The sequence below is a fragment of the Eleginops maclovinus genome, chromosome 15 (genome assembly GCF_036324505.1).
Source record: "Eleginops maclovinus isolate JMC-PN-2008 ecotype Puerto Natales chromosome 15, JC_Emac_rtc_rv5, whole genome shotgun sequence".
Lineage (NCBI taxonomy): Eukaryota > Metazoa > Chordata > Actinopteri > Perciformes > Eleginopidae > Eleginops > Eleginops maclovinus.
The window spans coordinates 17,287,568-17,314,061 of record NC_086363.1 but is presented as its reverse complement, the minus strand read 5'-3'; the positions used below and the strand labels follow the sequence as shown (position 1 = coordinate 17,314,061).

The 26,494-nt window shown below is 39.5% G+C and overlaps 1 protein-coding gene across 7 annotated transcripts in view; it reads right to left on the bottom strand.

Annotated features, from left to right (window-relative positions):
* The window catches only part of LOC134876909 (kinesin-like protein KIF13B), a 41,692-nt gene that overhangs the window by 6,697 nt on the left and 8,501 nt on the right, over positions 1-26,494 (bottom strand). For 2 of the 7 annotated variants that reach the window (XM_063902152.1, XM_063902156.1), the window contains exons 6-39: positions 26,356-26,416; positions 25,780-25,872; positions 24,410-24,590; positions 23,214-23,301; positions 22,968-23,102; positions 21,674-21,786; positions 20,656-20,767; positions 19,275-19,487; positions 19,079-19,189; positions 17,924-18,058; positions 17,621-17,751; positions 16,201-16,287; positions 15,888-16,078; positions 13,673-13,886; positions 13,422-13,584; positions 13,071-13,217; positions 12,703-12,852; positions 11,433-11,546; positions 10,858-11,031; positions 9,949-10,106; positions 9,177-9,309; positions 8,705-8,851; positions 8,563-8,592; positions 8,356-8,455; positions 7,497-7,623; positions 6,245-6,300; positions 6,038-6,156; positions 5,761-5,937; positions 5,561-5,653; positions 4,612-4,764; positions 4,250-4,327; positions 3,958-4,014; positions 2,949-3,042; positions 2,612-2,730 (exon numbers count right to left, since the gene is read on the bottom strand). In XM_063902152.1, the coding sequence (XP_063758222.1) occupies positions 2,612-2,730; positions 2,949-3,042; positions 3,958-4,014; positions 4,250-4,327; positions 4,612-4,764; positions 5,561-5,653; positions 5,761-5,937; positions 6,038-6,156; positions 6,245-6,300; positions 7,497-7,623; positions 8,356-8,455; positions 8,563-8,592; positions 8,705-8,851; positions 9,177-9,309; positions 9,949-10,106; positions 10,858-11,031; positions 11,433-11,546; positions 12,703-12,852; positions 13,071-13,217; positions 13,422-13,584; positions 13,673-13,886; positions 15,888-16,078; positions 16,201-16,287; positions 17,621-17,751; positions 17,924-18,058; positions 19,079-19,189; positions 19,275-19,487; positions 20,656-20,767; positions 21,674-21,786; positions 22,968-23,102; positions 23,214-23,301; positions 24,410-24,590; positions 25,780-25,872; positions 26,356-26,416 (4,254 nt within the window). The other 5 variants (XM_063902154.1, XM_063902158.1, XM_063902155.1 and 2 more) reach the window with 4 other exon arrangements.

The following is a 26,494-nucleotide window of genomic DNA, read 5'->3' as shown; positions in this document are numbered from 1 at the left end:
AAAGGGATGGATAACCCCAACATAAAAAGTGAGTATGTTTCCTATTGCCTGTAGTGCGTTTTATCAATGGAGAGTGTGTTGTTGAAGGGTTAATGAAACTATATGGCAATCAGCTTGAAGTATTTAAAGGATTTGTATCTCAACCACATCTGCAAATTATCTTGGGAAACCAGGGCATTGTTGTTGAGTTTTTGAAATACATTTTTTATGGATCTTTGAACAACGCAAACCATCTAGATCCGTTACATCAACACGATTCAGAGTGATAATTAGCACTCCACGTGAGAGCAGAAATATGGAGTTTTTGGGATGAAGTGTCCCTTTACATTTTTGGGGCGTGTCCAAGTCATTTTCAAGTCTCTTTAAAGCAAGGCTCAAGTCTTATTAGCAATCTATCCACCTTGATGATTGTTTTTTCAGCCGCAGTTACAACCAACCACTCGTCTAATAAACAAACACCTCAACAGCCTGCTAATATTTGCAGAACTCCAGGCTTTTGTTTCCGTGTTGACCTTTCTAAACATCTGCGGCAGGCATGTCGGAGTGAAGCACTAATTAGAGCAATGGCCCCAAACGATGCACCAACAAGCCCCGGAGGGTTTCCATTCCAACCAAACACCCCCGGCACATGAGTTCCATGATTAGCTCCCCCTCCTCCGCTCACAATGCTAATCAGTCCAATCAGATGCTGTAGTGTTTGGCTGCGATGAAAAGCTGCAGACTCCCGGGTCTCCATGGCACATGATTGGAGATCAGTGAATGCAGAGGAGGTGAAGGAGGGGTTGGGGGGGGGTGAGGTTCACCTGCTCCTAATTAACCCTCCTCTACACACACTGTGCTGCTGTCTCAGAAGGGGCTGTTTGTGAAGCGTCTGCTCTGATCACAAACATTAAACAGCACATCAATCAACATAGTTTGTAGTGTATGTGATGATAGTTTTAGCTGTAACCCCCCCGGGGGCTGCAGTAATGTGTGTGTGTGTCAGGAATCAGAATGACTGATAGGATTATTCATAAATCAAAGCCTGGATTAGTTTCAGTTAATGGAACATTTAACCTGTGTTTTCTGCAAAAGTGTCAAAACACAACAATGATTAATATATATAATATGCCGTTATTGAAAATAAGGTTCTATTTTATGTTGATTATTCTAGTAATAATAATAAGGATATTACTTCAATGTAGCATTTTCAGATGTTTGCTTTCTGCTGGACTGTTCCATTAAAACTCAGTTAACCTCTAATGTAACTTATAGATCAAAACAGATACTAAATAAATCCGTTATAATTTAAAATATTTTTTACAATCTTATTTTAACCAAGCAATGGATATAAGGTTGATTTTATTTTGCAAAACAAAGCATACAATTAATTAGCCTTTAATGCAGCAACCTTTAGAGTCTGAAAAGTGAACCTAATGAGGAGGTGCCTGTATTCTTCCAAATGTCCATCAGGGGGAGACTGGTTGCAAAACAAGTCAGATTGTATAGAAGTCTATGAGAAAATGAAATGTAAATGTTTACTTCAAAAGTTAATTGTCTCATTTGGTAGTTTTAACCCTTTTAACTGGTCAGACCTTTTCTAACGTGTGATTGCTCTTGAGTCTGGATTGGGTCTTGTCCATGTATTTGTCTTGGAACTTTAAGCCTAAATTATAATGTGTTTTAGGTATATGAAAGCACATATTTCTTTCCAAAAAGTGTTATTCACTGCTCAGTTATACCAAGATCACACTGCCATGTCAAGATTGCTTCTAAAAACCAAGATCGCGGCGGCCACAGTGCCAGCACCGGAGCTTAAAACCAACAAACGGATGGGTTACGTCAAGGTCACTACGTCAACGTGTTATTTACAGTCTATGCCTTTCACAAGGACAGATACAGGAAGTCATTCCTGCCAACAGCAATAACTCTGTATAATAACTCATCTCTGGCTGGCCGAGAACTCACTGCTCCATAGTTTCTCTTTTGTTGACTGGACTTATATCTTCACTGTACATTTATATTTAACAATGTGCCCTTCCATAGTGCTTTATTTGTCAGATAGTCTACATATTTTTATATTCATGGTCAAATTTTACATTTCCACTCTTCTGTTTTCAGATGTTTATATTGTATAACTGTTTATTTTATACTTTTATTTTCTAGCACAACTTTGTTTTACATGCCGCTGCGACAACAAAAAATCCCAATTATGGATTAATAAAGTTTATCTCATCTTATCTTTATATTTTCAAACGTATTCAAAGTCAATCAACTGTTGTTGTTGTTTTACAAGAACTGATGCTAACGTGTTTTTAGCTTTAACTGCTCAATTGACTGCATATAAGAAACCATAAAATGATTTAGTAATATGTTTGTTTGGGTTGTTACATATATTCTCCAATTTCTGCAAACAACTCATCTTGAGCACTGATGCATTTAGACACTTTATCTGTTCATTATTTGTGTTTCCATCTGTATAAGCTCTGTTTCTATGGCAACAGAAGAAATAGGACTGGCTGCTGATGGGTAAAGAGGATATTTAGATTCAGGCTGCAGTGATGCATATAAACTTCAAATCCCAGATAAGACAGCGGGCAGAATACAAAGGCTTAAATCTGAAGGAGTGTACCTGCTGATGGACAGCTGTCTGCTCTTTACCGTCTTCTTTCCCACCAGGAAGCAGCGACTTCAGCAGCTTTGGTACAGCCTTCACTGGAGAGAGATAAGACTCAGCAAAGCCTGAATGCACTGATGAAGAGGAGAAGGTTGCAGGTGCAGAAGTGGAGAAAACAAGGGCGGAAAAAAGGCAGGAAAAGATTATGCTTTTTGAGGCAAAGAGGAGGGAAACTGAGAGCCCAAAAGAGATTAACAGTAAAAGGACAGATATGGTAGCTAAAGTAAGAAGAGCTGATGATATCAAACCACAGAAGGAATCCATTAGGAGATAAAGGGGCTATCAGTCGTACCTGTCTCTGGGTTCAGGTTCTGGGATATGGAGCTGGGCAGCGTGCGTCTGGATGGAGGCGGAACATAGGAAAGGTCCTGGTGGCTCTCCCAGCCCTGCAGGAACCCAGAGGAGGACACACGTGTGGGTTAGAAGAGCCTCTCAGTAACTGTGGCCGTCAGCAGCCTCTATTTGTGACCAGAAGGTAATGCAATAACACTACACAAAGCATTTATTTCAACCAACCAATTTAAACATTTTTCCAAAAATCTTGCTTATTCTTTCAACCATTTATTTTACCTTCCAATTTTTCCATTACTTTTAGCGAGCTGTTACAACAAATATTCCTTTATTATTAGCTAACTAATACAACCATTTATCCATTACATTTAGCTAATCATTAAAACATCTATTCCAAAAATCTTTCTAATTCTGTCAACCATTTACCTATAACTTCTAGCTTACAATTTTAATATTTTTTTACATTACTTTTAGCTTACTAACTAATATACTTAACCAATATAATTTGTACATTATTATTATTATTATTATTAATAATAATAATAATAATAATAATAATAATAATAATAGCTCATTCAACTTCTTATCTATTTCTTTTAGCTAATTATTTCAACCATTTTCCCCCTTCTTTTGGCTAACAATTTCAAATATTTATCCAATAATTTTTTTCATTACTTTTAGCTGAGATTTTTTTAACAGTTTGTGATTTATTTATTTTTTCGCAGACTATTTAAACCAACTATTCTTAAAATTTGACCTGCTATTTAAACTATTTATCAAAATCTTATGGAATAAACTGTTTAAAAAAATAGAATCTGTATAAATGCTGAACATATCCAATGCATCATTTAAGTGGAATGACTCAACTCTATTCAGTCTTTATCAGGGAGACTATTTTGTAAATAAGAAACGACGTAAGGTAAAGGATAAATGAAAAACAGAACTGGAAGACTTAGACATGAAACATAAAGGGAAGAGAGAACATTAGTAGATAGATTTCTGCCGCTCACCTTGAAGTCATTGAGCCTGTGAGTGGAGGAGTAGAGCTCCAGACTGCTGGCTGACAGCTGGTTAAAGGGTTAGAGCCGGGGTAGTAGTGAGGTTTGGTTAGATGGGTTAACACCAGGGGTACATGAAGAAACAAAACCAGAAGCCCAGAATACAACTCTATGTTGTGGTTAGCAGTACTAAAGAAGCTGTGAGTCATGTCAGTGATGTTAGAAGACATATGGCCACACTACAGAGAAACCTAAGTCAGATGTTATTTGGGTCGATAAAGAAGGAAAACCTGAAGTCTCTTACTCGGTTGATGTTTGGAGAGCTCAGGCAGCGTCTGGTAGCTTTTCCTCGGACTGCCAGCTGTTCCTTTACAGCCACCTCCTACACACACACACACACACACACACACACACACACACACACACACACACACACACACACACACACACACACACACACACACACACACACACACACACACACACACACACACACACACACACACACACACACACACACACACACACACACACACACACACACACTTGATCCATTTGTTTCCATTTCGGCAGGGCGGATAGAAAACAGCTTCAACTGATAGCATCTTCCAAAATAGTATAAAGATCTATATCAAAGGCAAATTAGCATGAGGTGTATTTCCGGACCTGTCTGAGTCTGTCCAGGGTCAGGATGTTCTCCACAGCCAGGACGCTGCGCAGGTATTTCTCTATGGCCGCCTCGCTGTCAGCCGACTGGTCGTCCTCAGTGCTGGCAGCCAGCCGGGCCAACATCTCCCTGTCCTCTGGACCGTGGATGTCCTGTTGGGGGAGAGGAAACACAGTGTAAGGCTCAGATCACATTTAGTGTGTTTTAAGGGATAGTTTGAGTGGTTTTGTAGGAGGTATTTATCATTAGTCAGTGTAGTGTATATAGTAGGTGAAGGTCATAACGCCCCAAGTTTGGAGGAAAGGAAAGCACTTTAAATGATGCTATATTCCAAATATTTTCCCAACTGACACACAGTTACACAAACAAACTAATCGATGCAGCGGTGAACGAGCAACTCCTGCATTAGGATTCATGTTAGCTACTTGTTAGCGTCCAGTGTTAGCTTCTGTTTAGGTTTCAGTGTTAGCTTCCGGGTTACTGCTCCTTGTCTACTTTGAAAACTGGGAGCGTTCCAACAGCTGGATTTACTGGACCTCATATAGTCCCACTTAAAAAGATCTAAACTATCCCTTTAAAGCCAGACTCTGATTAACCATGCCAGGGTTTCATTTATTTACACTATCCTGCTTATTTAGCATCCCTTAAAAAGTGTTCATGTACAGCACAGAGGATTTATAACAAGACACAGAAATAATCTGGGGTTGGTTAGCTATCAAGCAAACACCACAGAATGTAGCCAACCAGCATTAAGTATTTAATAATGCTGTATAAAAACAGAAGATAAAGACCTACATTCATGACTGTAACACGACATCCAACCTGTGTGATCATTGGCGTGTCCTATGCAGAATACACTTTTTTGTTTTTAAACTATGGATGCACAATATGCACACCCTGCTCGAGGTTAATTCCTGGACAAAGAAAGTGCGTTGATCTAGTACTTACCCCTGGGATATTTGAAACAATTTCAAAAGTGACTCCACAGCCAGGGATGGTGCTGCGCTGAGACATCCTCTTCAGCAGACTCTGAGCGAAACCCTGCGACACAAACACAAATCCCTAAATGATTTGTTTTAGTGATTATTTGAGAAGGAAATGTCATTGTGTCAGACTGATTCTACCCATCATGCCTCGGGGCTACCCACCTGTCTCCCGGTGACGTTGACGCAGATGCGTTTCCTGAGCACCAGCTGCATGTGGGCGGGGTGGCTGAGCTGCACCACCGTGCTGACCGTCAGGTACACCCTCTGATCGGCCGGCGCCACGCGGCTCAGCTGGGGACACTCGTGTACCGTTGAGTCCCAGGAGGCCTCCACCTTCACCTGGAGCACATCACAGAGCGGGGACAGTGAAGGGTACTCTCTAGGTGGCACATTTGGGATATGCAGAGACAGGGTAAGAGATGGAAACCCTTCACCTTACCTCTGGATCAAAGTGTTTAACAATATGAAGGTCAAAGAAGTCGTCCTCCTCCTCCCCACTGAGGAGGGCATCCAGCCCCCCAGCCAAGGGAGCAGACAGACTAGACTGGAAATCATCAGCTGCAGGGGAAACAAGACGAAGACAATTATTAAGACTTCAGAGGATTGAGCCAAAGCATGAGCGGAAAAGACAGAGAGGAAGACATACCGCTGAGATCCAGGAACAGGACAGGAATGTGTGTTTCCATTCCAGCAACAGGAACCCTGTGGAGGAACAGCACAGTCAGCAGAATGACCCAACAACTAAGATACACACGGGCTCCCAACGATACAACTTATAACTTGCTGAGTGTTAATTGCTTGCTTTCTGAAGGGAATTCAACAAAATCAAAGTGCAGGTTAAACTCAAATGTGACTTTTCTTCTAATATAAGCTGTCATTTTAGCAAGTGTCTAGACAAATTCACCCTTATTTAGGTAAAATAAGCAATAATAGAAAGTAAAAATACATCAGCGGAAAAATTAAGAGACCACTTCATCATTATCATTTAGTTTTATTATTTATAGGTATGTCTTTTTTTAAATTATAGTATTTATGTGACAAACAACAAATACGTGTGAGCTTTAACAACATTTCAATTTATTGAATTTTCATGCAATATTCACTGTGCACAAAGATGGCACAGTCGGTCAGAGCATATAATCCTTCGGGCTTTTTTGATGAACAAATCCAACGCCTATGCGTATGGTAACGCCTCTGGTACTGGTCCATTGACTGATATCAGCAGACATGCAGCCAGGTGCTCCCATTGTCCACTAGTTAATCGATCGTCGATGGCGTCGTGCTCGCGGACGGATAAATAAAAAAATTAAATAATAAATGGGTCACGAAATATACTTTGGCAGCCGTTAATATACCTGGGCGGCCCGCCCAAGTAAAGTCTATGTGTGGGAAACCCTGGGTCTCTTTTTTTTCCGGAGCTGTATTTGAGAAGCAAAGTGTGCCTGATTACATACGGTTAATTGTGAAAATTTGCTTAAAAATCCAAATTAAAGTGCATAATTACGCAGACTGGCCACTATTGTAGTGTTATATTATTAAATATATATAATATGATTGCAATTAATTATTATTGCCGGACATTTTCATTATTTTGTAGAATGTTTGGCACTAATCCGCACCAATTTATCCTTTAAAAAAAAAAGGTTTGCCATATATCTTTTGAGTGAATCTTTTTTTATTTATTTGTAAACAGTATAATATTCACCTATGAAATGTTGTACAGTCAAAGTAAAGTAGCATAAAATGTTAATAAAGTAAAGCATTTTTGAACTGAAAATCTTGTGTTGTAATAGTAGCTGGTTAATTTTAAAGGGGGAAAAGAAAGCATTGTTTAAATCAAACCTTTCATTAATAGATCAAATAAACTAATTAAACAATAGGTTTTCCGTCAGACCCACCTCTCCACCGGCGCTCCGGGGATGCCGCTGCCGGCCGACGGCACCAGCACAGCGTTGCGTTCTTCGGTGAGCGTCAGACGACACTCCAGCAGCTGAGACTCCCTCTCTACATCATCCTCTGACTTATCTAAACACACACACACACACACACACACACACACACACACACACACACACACACACACACACACACACACACACACACACACACACACACACACACACACACACACACACACACACACACACACACACACACACACACACACACGGAAGTCAAGGACTGTAAAATGCAATTCATACAAAAAACTCACTATTGATGCACCTACTTTTTAACTACAATGTGACAAAAAATAACTATCATACAGTGATTCATGTGAGGATTTCTCCCAGTATGACACATCATTTATATCGCTTTGCTATACAGTCTATGACATCACACTAAAAACTAAGTATACTCTGGTACAGCTTTATGGTGGTTCATTATTATGATCTGTTGTATTGGGATGATATGTTTGTTTTGTCATTTTACAATGTTCTGTTGTCCAATTAAATTGATCCCATGCAAAAAATGTGCCTGAGGGAAAATACCAACATTTGCCAGGCTTTACTAACTGTAACAGAAGCTTCTGTTAGGCTATAATAATGCCACAATGGGACCAAAAGCAGTCATGTTTCCTCATGGTGCAGTAGGGCACTTCGGCCTCTTGTGGACAAAATTAGTATTACAACAACCAACACCAGACCAGATTTTTCATATAGATCACCAAATGGTTTTTCCCTCACTTTTCTCTCAGGGCATCCGTGGAAATCCTCAAAAGAACATTTTTTAGGCCGTGTGTGTGTTTCACAGCTGTACCTGGTTTGGAAACTATCTTCTGTAGCTGCTGGTCCAGATACTCTTGTCTCTGAGTGAGAGTCACCAGCCACTGCTCCCTCAACCTCTCCAGATCTGCCTCCTACACACACAGAGGCAGAGATGCATATTTATATCAGATGATTACACCACTTGTTATCCCATTATACGCACACCATCATGCATCTACGTCATGACTGATTTACATACCTGGTAGCTGTCCATTTCTTCATCCCCCCCCTAGAATATACAGACACAAATCAATCATGAAAACTGAAGAGCAAAGTCAAAAATGTCATAAAATCCCTTGTTTAACACATTTGATGAATGAACAGTATTGTTTCCTCCTCACCCAGTGTGATTCGCTGCCTCTGGAGACCCGTGTCTGTCGGATCTTGACGTCTCCGATGGACACAGAGAGGATGGACGCGGCGATGAGGGGCATGGTGCCAGAGTCTGGTACTGGACGCACCTCCACAAGGACCCGACGAGACTGGCCCTGCAGAAACAGATTCACATGAAAGGATGTTCATTTTTCGATCATCTTTAGATACATAGATAGATAAGTTCTTTATTGATCCCAATTTGAGATTATTTTGTGTTGCAGCAGCATAAAAAGACAAGGCAAGTCAAATTAAAAGACTAGAAATAAACAATTTAAAATATAAACATCTCAACAGTAAGTAAGTATATACATATAAAGCAGGATATGATACATACATTAAGTGTGTAAGGAATGGAATATTGAATTGAATAGAAATGTAAATTGTACAGTGTGAGTTTACTTTTAAACTCACACTGTACAATTACAAATTCTATAGTACCTGTCTGAGCTGGAAGACTCCCCCTGTGCGCACGTCTTTAGCAGGGAGAACCTCCACAGGTGTGAACTCTCCGGCCTCGCTCAGCTCCATCAGCTGCACCCACAGCTCCAGGTGTCGGGTCACCTCACTCCACCTGCAGAGCACGGACACACGTCGGCTTACAACTCTAAAACCGTGTGACAGTTTGTAAATATTTCTGTGGATAGGTCTTTTGGGCAGATTCATCATTAGAGGGTGAAGCACACACTAAAATCATGTTAATATTTATGGTGGATTTACACCGGACGCAACATACTGAGCTTCATTTCAGAAGTTAGCATCAGTCTAGTCCCCTCGACAAAGAGGCAGTTCATTTTTTTACATTTTATTTTGGATTTTTTCCATTAAATGGGATCTGTGGTAAACAATCATATGGTACATTCTCGTTTCGTTCAGCAAGCGCATACTTGACACAATTTAGATTTTTTTGATGAGAAATCAATAAATGAAAAGCTTATATTTGTTAGTAACATTACCACCACTGAGGAGAGTACAACTGCAGTTCATTTAGCAACTTGTTAGTAACCAACTTTTTTGGTTAATTTCAATGACTGTAGGCTGTGTATTATTATTTAGTATTATGTGTATTATTGTTATTGTTATTATTTAATTTTATGTTTTGATTTGAACAAGGACAGTGCATATATTACATTAATGTCAGAAAGAGAAGAGATGATTTATGCCAGATTTTAGCTAATAGCTCATTTCCATCTGCAGTCCTTTGTGTCCTCACCTCTCCCTGAGGGTTCTGGTCTTGGCTTGAATCACTCCCAGGTCCCACAGGGCCAGGTTCCTGCGGTGGTTGGCCGACTTGTGTCCGTACACTTCGATGGCCACCGCCCCATCGGCCAAGAACTCCACAAAGTCCTCCGAAACTGACACCGAAAACTCCTACGAAGTTACAAAAATAAGACCTCTTCATTCCAACGTACATGCTCCTATACTAACAATAACCTCTCTATTGTTTCTTTATCATTTAAATGTTGGTGTTTACTTGCAGTTAGTGTTGAATTAACTTAAGTTTATCATTGTTTGTTTCTGAAATGGTGTTGAATGAAATCCAACTGTTGATATGAGTGTTAAATTCTCACTATTTAAGCTCTTAAAACATAAAGAGAAGAATGACTTTATTAATCCCAAACTGGGCAATGTTTGTGTTGCAGCAGCATAATACAATACAAGGCATAGAACAATAATTAGAAATTTAAAAAAGACAGTGTAGACATCTCAGAGAAGTAATAGAAATAAAAAATAAACTGGCATTAGAGAAAAGATATATATACAGTTGACTATGAAGATAAATAATCTATAAACTGTCAGACTCTAACACTATTGAAATGAACAAAACATAAAGCAGGATATTATATACATAATAGTGCAATGAATGGAATATTAAATAAAATAGAAATGTACAATGTAAAGCGTAAAGTGTTAAAAGTGAATATTATGTTCCAGAACATTTTTGTTAAAGAAATGGCAGAAGATTGTAGCTAGGTACTGTAGCTCACATAAATCATTCAACTCCATCCCAGTTGAATGCACTTCATGCACCAGGAAGCTAGAAGTGAAAACTGAAGGACACTTTATGTTCAGATGGAGTTTGAACCCTGTGAGCTATAAAAACTTGCAGTGGAAATGTTACCTTGGCGCTGTCGAAGACCACCGTGCACTGAGGGTCTCTGGAGTCTGCGGGCGAGCTGGACGGCTGCATCTCTGGAGCGATGAACACCGACTCCTGCTGGCCCCAGAAGTGGTACTGACAGAAGACAAAGTTGGACAGGTGGCGAGGCAGACCGCTGGCCTGGAGGAGTTTCACCTGAGAGAAAGAAAATTAACCAGATAACGATGGACAGACGCTGGGACTTGGTGTTGGTTTGGATCTCAGGGCGGTATATCAGCAACATTCTTATGTACATATAATATGTTTTGTTTTAGGTTAATATGTAGGAATTTGTAGCAAAGAGCTCCTGGCTTTTATTTTGTTTGCTCATTACAAAACAGAATCTAAAATGACAGAAGGACAACACCGACGTAATTACATTTTCACAGTACAGTGAGCTGGAAACAGAGAGAGGACAACCTGCCAGATCCATTATTAATTTGAAACTATTTCCTCCCTGGAATCGCTGTCAACACTGAACAGAAACTGTAGGAGCCAGACTTGTGCCTGGATTTCCGTCCTTTTGAACTGAATGCTACACAGAAGCCTGTTCTCACCACACAGTCCAGTTTGCGCTCCTGTGTGTCTCCGTCTTTGTTGCTCTGTCCTGCACCGTCCTCCTCAGAGCTCTCTGTTCCCGGCCACACCTCCACATGCAGCCGACCTGCCACCTGATGAGCACACACAGCAGGAGAGTCCCATTGTCACTTCAGCAGGGAGCAAGCATGTACATGTTCTCCTGTCTTTCGTAGTTAAGTTCTTTTTTCATTTAAAACATTTTTTTTGCCGTCAAAGTTCTTGTTGAATTTATACTTTTTATATTGTGTGCTATCAACGTATGCAACATAACTGTCTGTCGTTTTGCTAGAAATGTATTTTAATCTGCTTCTTTTACATTTATATAAAACATGATGTAGTGGTGCACTTCAGCCTCTTGTGGCCAAAATGAGGATTACAACAACATACATAGGAAAATTCCCCTGGCTAAAATTCTCCTTCAAAACATTTATTAAAAATAAAAACATTCTTTCGCTGGTAGTCATTACTTTTTACATTTCGTACCATTTACCTTGCATTAAAAAGAGGCCTTTGCTAGTTCTAGTTTTGCATTCAAGTCAATCTTATCTAGTTACCCAAATGGCCGATATTGCCAATATTCCCAATTGAGATCAACTTTGAATGAGTCCTCAAGTATTTACTCATTTTCAGAAAATTATAGTATGAGGGCGCTAACGTCACTTCCAGTCAAAATGACGGCCTCGCCCACTTTCCGTTGAAAATAATAGTTCCTTCATGTCTTAAAGCTGCCGAGTCATATATTGCACCTCAAACAACAAATACATCCAGAGTTCCAGTTTCTTTACTTCTTCTACAGAAAAAGGAGAGTAAAATAATCTAATTCAGAAATCTCAGTTTCAGTGTCAGCCTGCTGCCCGCCACTCGTCCACCGGCAGATCCAACCGACATATTTAATCTCCGTAAAAACAAAGCTGTCTCGTCTGATGCTCTATATGACACCATCTTCATATTTTTGGAGTAATACAGTTTTTGAGGATCAGAAAAATTGTTTTCTGGCATCACTTTAACATTTTACGAAGAAAGTCTGCATTTTGGTAAGTAAGAAGGCTGCTACCAGTTTAGACAAAACCCTGTTTCACATTGCATTCACTCCTCTGTTGCATTATATAAATACTGATTGGAGTAGCTTTAAGTTTGCTTTAAACACAGCATTTGTTTTACTGATTAAAGAGCTTGTAACATTTTCATCTAAATTGACCGTGTGTGTAAATAGGGCAAACTCCTCCCCTGCTCCCAGGGGGCTCCTACCTCTCCCTTCTGGTTGATGATGGGCACTGCGTACTGCAGCTTGACGTTGTAGAACAGGCAGGCCAGGAAGACGTTAGCCACGCCGATCAGAGAGTGGTTCTCCTGCTCATCGAAGAACGGGTCGGCGCGTTTGAAGTAGGATCGCATCACCTGGGAAAGAGAACATTTAAAAAAGTATACAAATATAAAACACTTTAAGGGTTTTTTCAATAGAATTCTATGATCCTTCAGGACTTTTTTTGGCAAGGCAAAACAGCAGAAATGAAAGCAAGCTGAAGAATTTGAACAACTGAAACATCTACACCTATTAAACTAAATGTTCTACATATTATAATGTCATTCATTATCTGAGTCTGTGCTTCTCTCACAGCGTTGTCTTCGTCAAACTCCTTCCACTCCTGGTAGAGCTCCCTCATGTCCACCAGCCTGTTCTCCATCTTCTCCAGAGCCCAGATCTGCTTCCCTTTACCTTTACGCCGCACCTGGATGGCCGGCTCACTCAACACTACATCACGCTGTAAAGAGGAGGAGAGAGGGTGAGATGCTTTTTATTTAGTGTCACTTATATAACAACTGCAACAAACTCTACAGTATTAACCGGAGAACTTAAACTTGCTTTGTCAATCAAAGAGAGTGTTAAGCAATTTGACATTTTGTTCTGAAGAGGCTTTATTTTATGAGTTAGTTCAAATGTGTAAGTGCAATAACCCTAACCCTACCTTTCTGTTGGCATCCAGGTTGGCGGCAGGTATCTGCAGAGTCACCAGGTACTCCGTCCTCTTGCTCATCTCCTCTGCGATGAACCCGGCCTCCTGTGCCAGCAGGTTGGCCCGGACGATCTGCTCCCTGAGGCGCCGCAGGCTGCGAGTCATCATGGCTTCTCTGAGACACAAACACAAGCATCTGATGAATGTATGTTTCTCCTTTTAAAAACAACAAGGCAGTGTCCCATCCTCCTGTCGTCTCTCACCTGTCCTCGCTCCAGCGGCGCATGCGTTTTTGGGAGACGTGTGACGTTGCAGCAGCACCTGCGGGGTCCAGCAGGTGAGAGGGTTTCTCCGGAGTCAGCTTCTGGCGTAGTTGCTGCAGCTCCTGCTCGTACATCAGTCTCTGGCGCTCCAGGGCACAGCGCTTCTCCTCCTCATGCTGCCTCTCCAGGGTCTGCAACACCGACTGCAAAGGGTCTGAGGGGGGAGGAGGAGGGGCCACAGGAGGGGAGGAGAGAGAAGGAGGCGTGGGAGGAAGTTTATAAATTACTGTTACTTCTTATCAAATGAACATCAGCACCTGGTAAAATGAAGATCTTTGTCATTGTTTAGTCAACTACACATCAGTTGGAACTGTTTCAAAGGGGTGCACTCACTGGGAAATCAATATTTACCACTTTAAAAGTGTTCTGTGCAGGATTTACACAACCAGGGCATTGTGAGGAATATTTATGTACATGTGGTCCCACATCAAAAACATCTGGGTTCTAAATATTTGAATAATTCTGCACACAAGCTGTTAGCTGCTGCAGTGACTTGATGGACATCCTGTGATAAAACTGTGATATCTGGATGGTTGATTTTAAGAATAAAGATATTTTCTTAAAACGACAATGACTCCACAAGTACGGTGTGTATTTTCAAAGGCTTATATATCTTATTCCTCTGTGTCATTTAGCTCCATTGTTGTACAAAACCTCAAAAAGCACATGCCAATAACAGTTATATATTTTGTGAGCCATTACTAAAGATTTATATCTCCAGGATCAAACAGGTTTGGGGCAGAGTGCCAGGGGACAGGGCAGGGAACAAATTGGTCTCTTCCTGGGATTTGTTGACACTGGTTGTCCTTAAGTCATTTGTGAAAAAGTTGACGGAACTAGAAGATCTTTTGCTATGACATGATGTAGTGAAGAGGTCAGTAAAACATGAGAAGGTCTCTGCTTTAATGTTTCCACTCCCATGACAAGTATATTTACACCTAAAACCAAATGTATAATTCATGGTGTTAGGCATTTATCATATATGTTCTGTAAACAGTTTAAACTGGTGCAACGGATGTTCTTTACAGCTTGTTAATAACCAATAATTCCATGTAATTTCGAAGTGAATACCGAATGAATAGCCTGGAATTTACCTGAAAAGACTGAAATGTATGTAGCAAGCTTATAGGAGCCAAAAAAGAAAGGGTTATAATATAAAAACACATTTAATGATAGCAATAAGGCAGCTGTGATTCATGGCTATAACACAAAACTACTGCGGTGTTTCCGTTTCATCATTATGACCACTTTTTCGCTAATATTACCATGTAATTAATAGAAGCAGATAGCGTAGCCTTTTGCTGCCCTGGTAGAAACTACCAAGTGTTTACAACTAAAAATTACAGCATTAAACACCTCATTTATACAGTTTTACCTTAGAAGATAAGAGTGGATGCATTCGGCATTATAATACGGTGTATGACCAATTTTGACCTTTAATATTTTTGTGTGTTTTGGAAGGTGTTAGATTCATATGACCTATAATGTGAAAAAAAAATCTACCTTATTTCATCCTACTTATCGATGTAAATACCCAATTTATTTCACTTTATATCAATGTTTTAATCCAAATCTTGCTATAATATTACTATTTTATTGTTAAGCAGGATATCATAATGTTACCAACATATTATTGTACCAATATTTTATTTGAGTGTTTTGCCTTGATGCTATCTGTTTCATTATAATACATATTTGTAGATATATTTTAAATAAATAATATTATTATAAATGATTCCCTTTTCACCTGTTTGTACCATTTATTTACGTTTCAGTCCCAGATATACCCATTATTAATACCAAGTTATTACCTGGTCCAATTATATTGTTAACTTTATATTATTTCTTATTATTTCCTCTAAAACAACTATGACATCACTGTAAGAATGTTTTTACCAAGCTTCGATGTAAAGTGCTATCAGTAAGTCCAAACCATTGTGAAATGTCTCCACACACACACACACACACACACACACACACATCAGCTAATTGTGTAAAAAGTGCTGAGTTGTGCATCGTCACTATATTTAACACAACTGCCAACATTAAAAAATGCTGAGGAAGTTAATCGCATCCGCATGTACCGTAATAAATATGCTTATGTTCATATTGTTTGTATCAAAGTGTTCCTTCATCCCCCCTCACAGTGACTCACCATTGTTGCCCATGCCTTTCATCATGACCTCGGCCTGAGCGAACTCGTAGCCGAAGCTCAGCTCACTGGACACGTCGCTGGATGCATCAAAGTCCACCTCCAGCCGGTCGCTGCTCAGACACGTCTTCATCACAGCCCCACCCTCCTCATCCTCAGCTCCTGTGTGCACCATGTGCCTCGGCAGGTTGATCCTGTGAGCGTCCATCAGCAGGCGGTCGGTTATGATGTTTGTGACAAAGTGTGTGACAGAAGAGGAAGTGTTATAAAGCAGAAACAGGACCAGACACAACGGAGAGATTGTGATCAAGCGGACCTGAAGAAGTGGTTGTTCCCCCACAGGATGCGGTCGCCGTGGTGAAGCTGGACCGGACTGGTGACTGCAGCACCGTTCACACAGGTTCTACAGGTGGAACACAAAGATTTATACAACATGAGAAAAGACATTCCTGATAATGCTGCAGGTAAAACTAATCAAATAAAAAAACAGCGTCTAATTGTACGCTGCTTTAACTGAATAACTCTATTAAGGCTGCGTGATTTGAAAATAAATGACAAATTGTGTGGTTATTTTGAGTGATATTCAGATTGCGATATGATGTTGCTATAAGAGGGAATGACCATTTCTTTAACCTTCTTCAAATTATCATTGGCAAATATATTAAGATGAGGATCTATAAGACATTTTTAGATATAGTTTGCCTTTATCAAAGATTGTACTTACACACATCCATATTGCGATTTTGATAAGATTTCGATTATGTGTGCTGCCCTAATCTCTACGAGTCCTGAGCACAAAACATGAAAAACATAGAAAAAGGCTGGAAATAAACACCAGCATTAAAAGTTTATTCAAATTAGTATTCTTCTTATTTCCTGTTTCTTTTTGATACTTCTTGATCGGGATACGTTTTCCTCTTTTAGCTCTTTTCTATGAAACGGGAGGGCTACTTTCTGTGTAAGCTACGCTTTCTGCCCTCCCACTTCTACTAAATTGTTTTGTTTGTTGGATTCATAAATTGTCTGTATTAATATTGTAATAGAAGAATAAAAAATTAAAAAATAGATTTGTAGTAAACGGTTTTTACTCCCTATAAGAGTAAGGATCTCTCTGTGATTGTACAGAGGCCATGTATTGCTAATTAAAGCTGTTATGGGAAACCTGGTAGCAATCATGAGAGCATTGAAACAGACCCAGAAAAGAAAAGCCAATATAATGAGTTAAAATGGCGATGATATATTTATTTTAGAATAAAACTTCTCTTTAAGATAGACTTGGTTGGACAAAATAACATAAATCGGGTAAAGAAAAAACATTTGATTTCTCCTTTTTGTAATTGCTTTCAGATTCTAATAATAACTACTTGAGCCTAAAATCTATGGAGCAGAATAACATCAAATAATTAGATTGCAGCCCATTTAACTGGACCAATACTGGACCAATTTCAAAAGTAATTGTCCTCATTAGTCACTTAGACACTTTAAAAAGGAAATAGAAGGCCCAGGTTACCCTTGGACTAAAATGTCTATTAGCACAGCTTTAAATTTAAGTGCTACCATCTAAAATCCTTGCAGTGTGTTCTTATAATCTAGTGTTTGGTGTGTTGATTTAAAAGTGATTCCTCAGCATGTAAGGAACATCCAGTATCTTGTCAAAAAATGAGAAAGTAAAATCTCAGAGAGCTCCTCTGTGAAGTTACAGCGATCGATGGATGTTGACTGAGGTGAGTGCATACCTAGAGTTGCGGTGAGGAGTGAGCATCACGCCGCTGCTCTCTGTGATGTCGATGACGCAGTGCTCCGCCTGGATGGCCATCCCGCACAGCTGGATGTCCTGAGAGTTAGCCGAGCCCACCCGCGTGTGCTCCTGGATAATGGGCGGAAGAAAAGAAAAGTCAGAACACATTTTTATTTTTAAATACGCAGCTTCTATTTGGGGTTTTAAAATGAACGTTGGAATTTTTGTTGTTGTCTTATGCTCAATTACTGACTTAAAACAGACAGTAAAGAGCACTGGATGGTGTGTTTGCAGCAGGTACCTTCAGATAGTACACCAGCAGCTCGTTAAGGGCGGGGTCTGCGTTAAGGTTGACCAGGAAACACTTGTCGTCCACCACTCTGATTCCAGACGACTGCAGGGAGATGCCCAGATTCTCCAGCTGCCTCTGACGCTCCTAAAGGAAACATACATACAACATGTTTAATACATGAGCTTAATAGTCCATTATTTAGCTGCTCAATAAGAGAAAGGTGAGGGTGAACACAAAAGCAGCTGCAGTAAAAATAGCGCTTTCTCTGGGTGTGCAGTGAAGACGTATTACTGTAGGCCGATTCTGAAGTTAGCACCGTAAGGTAATGCTGCAAAAAGAAAGCATTTGCTATTGGCTTTCGGAATATAACCGAGAATAAGATTTGTTCAGCAGGATAATCTCCACATATTAACACCATTTTTATGATTGTTGAAGCTCAAATAAGGGTATAAACAAACGACATGGCGGTCGCACGGCTGCACATCACCAAAGATAAAGCTAAAGGCGGCTAATGCTCAGTGTGGTGTCGTTTAGTATTCTCACTTTGTAAGCAACAGCTGTTTTTAGAACACATAGAAGCATCAGGCATTCACGAGTGGGGTAACAACTGATATATCATGTTTAAGAACAAAATGTGAAACTCATAAGCGTGTGTTCACCACAGATCTTATTTCTGACATATTATCAAAAAATTATAATCCCAAAACAACTTTGAGGTAAGGGAACCTGAAAAATGCTACATTTGTAAAATGCTAACTAATTCCCGTGTTTTAACACTCATTCCTGCACCACTCTATGCTGTGAAAATATTCTCCCTACTGAAAAACTCTAAAATACTTGAGTTAAACTAAGTCACAGAGCACAAAACAAATACATTGGGAGGTATTGTCTTCTTCATTTTATCTCCTTCCTTTGATTAAATGCATCTGATTCACTTGTTTGAAATCGACAGAAAAGTTAATTGCGTTTTGTGAAGTCTAACGACAACAAGATGAACTCATTATTGATCTGTTCAAGGGGAAACAGATCTAGAGACGAAATGTGTGTGCGTGCGTGTGTGTGTGTGTGTGTGTGTGTGTGTGTGTGTGTGTGTGTGTGTGTGTGTGTGTGTGTGTGTGTGTGTGTGTGTGTGTGTGTGTGTGTGTGTGTGTGTGTGTGTGCTACCTGTGCAATAGCCTCAGTATTCCTGAGTTTGTCCTCCCAGGTGACGGTCATTTCTTGGATGAGTTTCTCAGACTCCTCCAGCCTGTCCTTGAGCTCGGGGGCTTTCATGGACTGTGGATAGAGAGTGAGAGAAGCATTACACCCTGCAGATTACTGTGTTTGTATTTCGATATCCACAAACTGTCGTACTGCTAACCTCGGCCTCTGTTAGCTGCTCCCTCAGCTTTTCGACTTCCTCCCGCAGTTCTCGGATGATCCTTGCGTTGGGGTCTTCGTTGACGACGGCGTGATTGACGATGCTCTTGGCGCGGTCTGCGTAGCGCAGCGTGGACAGAGTCTCGTCGTAGTTGTCCGCTGCGGGGCTGATGGTGGCGACCATGGCGGTGCGGCTGTTCCCTCCCAGGCTGTCCTGTGGGAAAAGGAAATCCGAGAAAGAGACAGGTGACACTTTGATCTGTCATTCTGAACAAATACCCCTCTGAAAAACAGTGATAGCAAATATTCCCATGTCAACTTGTGTCAGAAAAAAGACGAGTAGTTTTATTTCCAAACTAAATTTGACTATTCAGACTCGTGCGTGATTTCTGTCACTTAAAACTCTCATACTGCACTGTGCAAAATAAAGAAATCCACTTAAGGTTGAAGAAAGCATTACCAAATGAATGATTTAAATGCAGGACGTTTTTAAGGGCATCAGGGGTAATGTGAGTTTCATACAGCTACACTTTATTATACAAGGAGCAATTAAAAAAAACTTTAAATTAAAGACTGACAAAATGAGCATTTTTCTAACCGAGTACAGCTAATAGAATATTAATAAATAATATATAATATAAAGTCCTATTTCTTTAGATTAAAAAAGTGCAATTTTTAGAATTTCTCCGATGCTTTACTTAAGCTAAAGGAGAAATGCAAGTGTCTGTAATTTAAAAAGGGACTTCAGAACCACTTTACAATAGGACTGCCCTTATAAAGGATCCATAAAGGGTTTATAATTAGGTTGTAAACACTTTATTACTCATTAAGAAGATTTCTAAACCACTTCTAACATAGTTTTCATTCATCAACACAGGCTCACTATTTGGCAAGATGACTAAGCCTTATATTGGCTACCTAGCTTCCTTCCTCCTCTTCATCAGCCAACATCCTCGGTATCTGTTGTTCACTGAGTTGATTCTCCCCCCCATCCATCTTGATGTTTTGTCTATCTCTTGTCTTATTAAAGCTTATTAATGATTTATAAAGTGCTCACAATCTAAGTAATAAATTAATGACAAACTATTCGTAAACCCTTTATAAGGTAGTCTTATTGTAAAGTGGTACCCAATTGTCTTTTGCAGTATTTTATTTGAACTTCTTTTGTATTTTTCTTTATGTTGTATATTGGAGCAGCTTGGGACTTCAGATATCATGGCCAAAACTACGCTGTAGCTATTGGGCATATGACACATACAGCCTTTGGATTCTGTAGTGAATTAAAAAAAGTTGGAATTGAACTGAAGCTGAAGACACAGACATCCAGCGGTTGTTCCGTAGAGGAATCTGTTCTTAAAGGGTGTGTTCTTTGCTCTCTGTACCTTCAGCAGCCAGGTGAGCACAGAGTCTCTGTAGGGAACAAACTTGCTCCTGTTCTTCCCCGCTCCCTGGTCAGCCAAGGCAGAGATAACTAGACCCAGAGTGCTGAGGGACCTGCAGGGGGGGGGGCACAGAGAGGGGGGAATAAAACAGAGTGGAGAGAGGGAAGTAGTTAGGGGGCAGAATAAACCAAGAACAGCAAAAAGAACAAAAATCATCTTCGCCTGAACGGATATTATTCGAGCACAGAAGTGTAGAGTATAAATAGACATTTCAATATATTTTAACACGGATCGATTCTGATTTGTCAGGTTGGACATTCAGCTCTTTTTCAATAGCAGCAATCCGCAAAAAGAAGTCCGGTAAATTCTTCCTCATAAGAAAACGCCATGGAATACTTCTTGAATATTCATACTTATATTCCTGGCAAGCACAAAACTTTTGTTTCATTTAGGCTAAACTGTCCCCAGTTAAGGATAGATAAAAAGAACAAGAGACAGAAGACAGACAGGAAGTAAACAGGAACACGGTATGGGCTCTGGCAGAGTTTAGAGACTGGTTAATGCAAAAGAAAATATGAACAGACTTGGAGAGTTACAGAAAACCTCGATCAGTGCTGCCGCCATTAAAAGGATAATTACAATTCTATTATTTTGCCAAAATAATAGGGGTTTTAGGGTCTCATTAATGACCGGTTAGCTGACACTTCAATCCAAAGAGACATTCATACACTTTAACATCATAGACTAGGTCAGCAATGGTCTTGCCCAAGGATACTTGACATGTTGACTGCAGGGACCGGATATCGAAGCACTGACCCTCTGATTTACAAATGTAGGGCCATAGCCACCCCAAATTCTAAAGTTAGTGTAGACCTTTTGGTGTCGACAGGAATCAAACACAATCCCAGCCAGTGATCCCCTTTGAGGAATATAGCTGGGTCGCATAATTTAGTTCTTAGAAGAAAAACTTGGTTGAAATCTTTAGTGTTGTTTCATATATCAGTTTCTGTTGACTCACTTATTGATGTTGCTGCCTTCTTTCAGACGTTCCCCCGCTGCTCCGGTCTTTGCCGCCCGCTCGCTGCCGGCCAGATCCACCAGACTCAGCTTGCTCACCTTCTCTCCACTCGTCTGGAGGGGACACACAGACAGATTTGATTTATTTATACATACATTTAGTTGAACTTTATTCATAAAATATAATCTTCTTTCTCTCAGTATCCTCAGTCATTGTGGAGAGACAATTTACTGTCAATCTGGAGATTTATGGATGACCATAAGAGACTGAATCATGATCAAGTGCTGACTAACTGCTAAAACACGGCGTCATATGCAGTCAAGCTCAACTCTAGAAGAAGAAACAACAAGATAACAAGGAATTGTAAATGACGACTCTCTGTCATTTTAGCCTCACATCCAGAAAGATGTAATTGGGTCTTTTATTTTGGAAAAAAGCCTCAATAGTTCTTAGAACCAAAAAGAGACTTCTTGCTTCAAATTTGAGTCTTCTTATTTTGATATTTTTTTATTCTGCCATTTGTTAAATTATGTTTTTTGTCTTAATTTGTAACTTTTTTTTATTGTGAGGATTTTCTTCTTCTCCAGGATGCACACATTTATTTTCTCAAACAGAACCAGAAACATGTTTTCAAATGTGGGTTAACACATACGAGGAATTTATCACTTTAAATAAATAGCAGAGAGGTATTTTTTGTAAACCATAGTTTATAGGGAATATAAACCTTTTACTATAAATCCATTTGTTTCATAGAAAGGAGCTAAAAGAGGAAATATATATATATAAATATAAAACTAAAGTTAAAACACATAAAAAACTATTTAAGAAAACTATAATAAAGCAATATTTAATGGAATATGGCTCAAATAAAGGTATACACACGATATTGTTTACATTGTGTGCATTGATGTGATGCATAGAGTCATGATGCAGCTGACGGTCAGGGTCAGAGGGGATCAATGACACTATCCCAAACATAAAGTTAAATATATTTACAATTTCAAGTTAAACAGAGAAAGATTAACCAACAACAATTAATAATTGTTGAAAACATTTAATCTAAGAGAACATTATTTGTTTTTAGGTTTACATGTGTGATAATTTGCTAAATTCTCTCAGTATTTGGTCATAGTAAATGAAATATCTTTGCATCTGGTCCTGACTTTGGACAAGAAACACGAGAGGCATTTATTTGTCAGTATAATTACGTATCATTTACACAGGTATTTAGATAATATAGGGTTTTAAAGGCAGATAACAGATAATACTTAGTGTGAATGTGTGAGTGTGTTACCTCAGACTTCAGGTCCGTGAGTGTGTGTGTGAGGATGATGTTGAACACAGCGTGGGATCTGCTGCTCTCTTCGTTCATATTGGTGGCGGCAACTGTGCGAGATTTATTTCCCTCTGACATCAGAGACTCAATGTCCTGTCAGTAAACAAACACACACGTCTCGTCTGTGCCCGTACTTTATGAAATCACATGTTTCCCTTGGCAATGTCGGGGAAAGCAAAGGAGAACCAGGGCATCATAACGTACCGTGTAGCAGGCCACAGCCAGGCGGGACAGGCCATCCACATAAGGCCCCATCACTTTGTGCTCTCTCACTCTCAGCGCCTGGCGATTACTGCAGAGAAGAGACAGATATTAATCTTCCAGTCTAGGATCCAAATGTAGAGCCATGACATATGTCAAAGTTAATATTTATAGCAGAAATAGACTGAAAGCTCATAGGGATGCACAGAATTATGCAGTTTACATAACAATAAAATGGGATTTTCTTAATAAATGCTACTCAGTACTCAGATCTTTTGCTTAAGCAAAGTAGAAATTCTAATCCTGAATCAAAATGTTACTAAAGTATTGGCAGAAAAGTGTACATCAAAGTATCAAAAGTAACTGCTCTCTTTGTACAGTATTATAGAATTACAGAACAGTAGTATTCTGTGTTCATCCTTAACACTTAAATGTAAAAGCACTTTAATCTTAGTTTGTCATCAAATATTAAAAGTACTGTACTGCTTCTTCTCATATGAGCTTATCATGGGCTTTTATTTGTAAAAAGTTACTAGTAAATATAGTTAAATACATCTGATGGTGTGGTCTGCTGGGGCATCAGCATCTAAGCTGCAGACAGGAGGATACTGAACAGACTGATAAGGAAGGCATGCTCCCTTTTATCTGCTGTGCAATAATCCCTGTGATGTGCAATTCATACATTTTAAAAATATCTCTACACCTTCAGATGTTCACCTAGCTGTTAAAATACTGCTAATTATTTGTCTTTATTATTATTTTATTACTAATGCGTGCCCTTTTCCTATTTTTAATGTTAGCTTACTCTTTCTTATTGTTTACCTTTTATCTGCTATGTCACTTTTGCTGTCCCGCTGTAAATGTCCCTGCTGCGGGACTAATAAAGGACTTCTAATTCTGAGAAATAATTGTCGTATTGTAACATGTTTTGTAGTAGAAATATGAAGTAAATACATTTTGTAGAAATATTAAATATATTTAGTTCAACACTGACTGTTTGTGACACCCTGTCTTAGTTTTTTTTAAAGATAGTTTTTGGAGAGACAATGGCCACCCAATGGCTCCAGGGTCATATAAGAATCCGAGACCTCCGTGGCGAGGACTGAGGCCCAATACATACATACCAGCACCACCATGTGAGCTATCAGCAGCCCGTGACTCCCTGTTTTTAAAGTGAACTACACCCAACAGTTCCTCACCCTTTGGGGTCGAGCAGGTCTCGGACCTTCTCGTTGTAGATCTCCATGTAGGACACCTCCACCGTGAAGCTCTCCTCCTCCCCCGCCTCCTTCACCGTCCTGCTGAAAAGGGAGCTGCACAACCGAGGGATCAAACCTGGCTGCTCCGCTGTGCCCATCATGGTATACGACTTCCCAGAGCCTGTACACACACACAAACACACACAGTTTAGAAATCCAAATGTCAAGCAGGAAAAGAACCAGGCAATGCTGAAGAAGAAATTAGTCGGATGTAGTTGTTGATCTGCTGCTCCATAAGCTGCCCACATAAGTCCCTTATACATCGTTTCAAAAGTACATTCAGAAAATGTATGTTCTCTGCTTCTCTGTCCAGACGTGACTCATTTCAGTGATTTGGAGCAGTGGAAAGCAATTGAGAAAGAACGGGCTCAATCATAAAGTATATGAATACAAATCTGTGGAGCTCTGCTGATGGTTCTGAATAAATAAACTGTAAACGTGACTAGGAATAATCAGATGCAGCACAAAACTTCTTAAACTTAAATGCAAATTCTAATTGGATGAATGCACACAGTGATGGTTTAGATTCTGATGAATTGTCATTGCAAAATGAAACACAAATGAAAAGCAAATGTAACGCCTGGTTGAGACTGTCGTCTGAAGATGTGATGATGTTCACATTCAGTCACCTAGTAAACGGAGAAAAGGGGTCTAAAAGTCAGAAGATCATCCATAAATAGAGAAATTCTCATGAATTTTACAGAAATATCGAAATTTGTCAAAGATAGACAAAAAATGTAAGTTGAAGTTCAATTTGTATCATGATTTTGGCTCCTAATAATTGAATGCATATGATCGTCTGCAATATTATTATTTAAATATCAGGCTCCCCTGAATGGGAATGTTTTGCAGTCAAATAAAAAATGAGAAAATCCAGAAGATAAAAAAATAAATTGTAAGGCTTATTATGAAGCCAAATTTAATAAAAAGCAGGAATGAAACACAACAAGCTACCGCGAAAAAAAATCCTGTATTATATTATCAATAAAGTCCTGAAACCTTTGTTTTACAAGTAGGTTTTAATGTGGAAAAGAACAAATGTTTAAGTAATGATTTTGGTTGGGTTTTGTAGCTTGACATCAGTATGAACATTTCTGCCCCAAAAAAGGAACTCTTTATTACGTATTTTGTCTTTCAATGACAAATTGGCAAAGTTTTCTGTAATCAGAAAAAAGAAATCATCAACTCTACGTGTTATTGCAGTCTCACTGAAACTAATATACCATGAATACAACAACAGTGCTTCCATTACAGGACCTTTAGTAATATTACCAGAGACTCATAATTCTGACGTCAGGTTGAGAGGTTACCTGTCTGTCCGTAAGCAAAGATACAGGCATTGTAGCCCATGAAGGCGTTGTCTAGCAGACTCTCCCCAAGGCACTGGAACACGACATCCTGACCTGCACAGACATCAGAAACACACTTTAACACCTCAAAGTGCACACTGCAACATAAACTCAAGACAAGATTACTTTGGTAGAAAAGCAGAGTAAAGGAGATGCTGAAGGGGAAATGAATTAAAGGAAACACAAATGCATGAGAATTATAAAAAACACTTTGACTTGCTTTCTCTATATCCCACTAGAATCAAAACCGGCATTTTGTTCCATTATCTTCTATTAATACCCCTCACATTGTTAAGAAACCCCCTGGCAACGCTTTTGTTGTACCCCTTTACAAATGTACCGGACCGCAGATCTAATCTAGAGGTAAACAATGTGTAACTCCTGATCCCGCCCCCTGAACTCTCCCTTTCTTCCACTCCATAAATAGTCCAGAATATCAGGAAACACTGTCAGGGGATACGATTAAGAAATGAGTCACACACGAGCTAAAAACAGAACACAATCTGTTAGAGTTCAGAGTCAGGGGGAGATACAGACCTGCAAACTTGTCTTTCTGAGATTCATCTATGGACCAGAAGCAGTGGTCATAGGCAAACACCTGAAGGAGACACGATTTAGAATCAACTGATGCATGGATAGTCAGCAGAAAAAGCATTCAATCATTAAGAGTTTAATT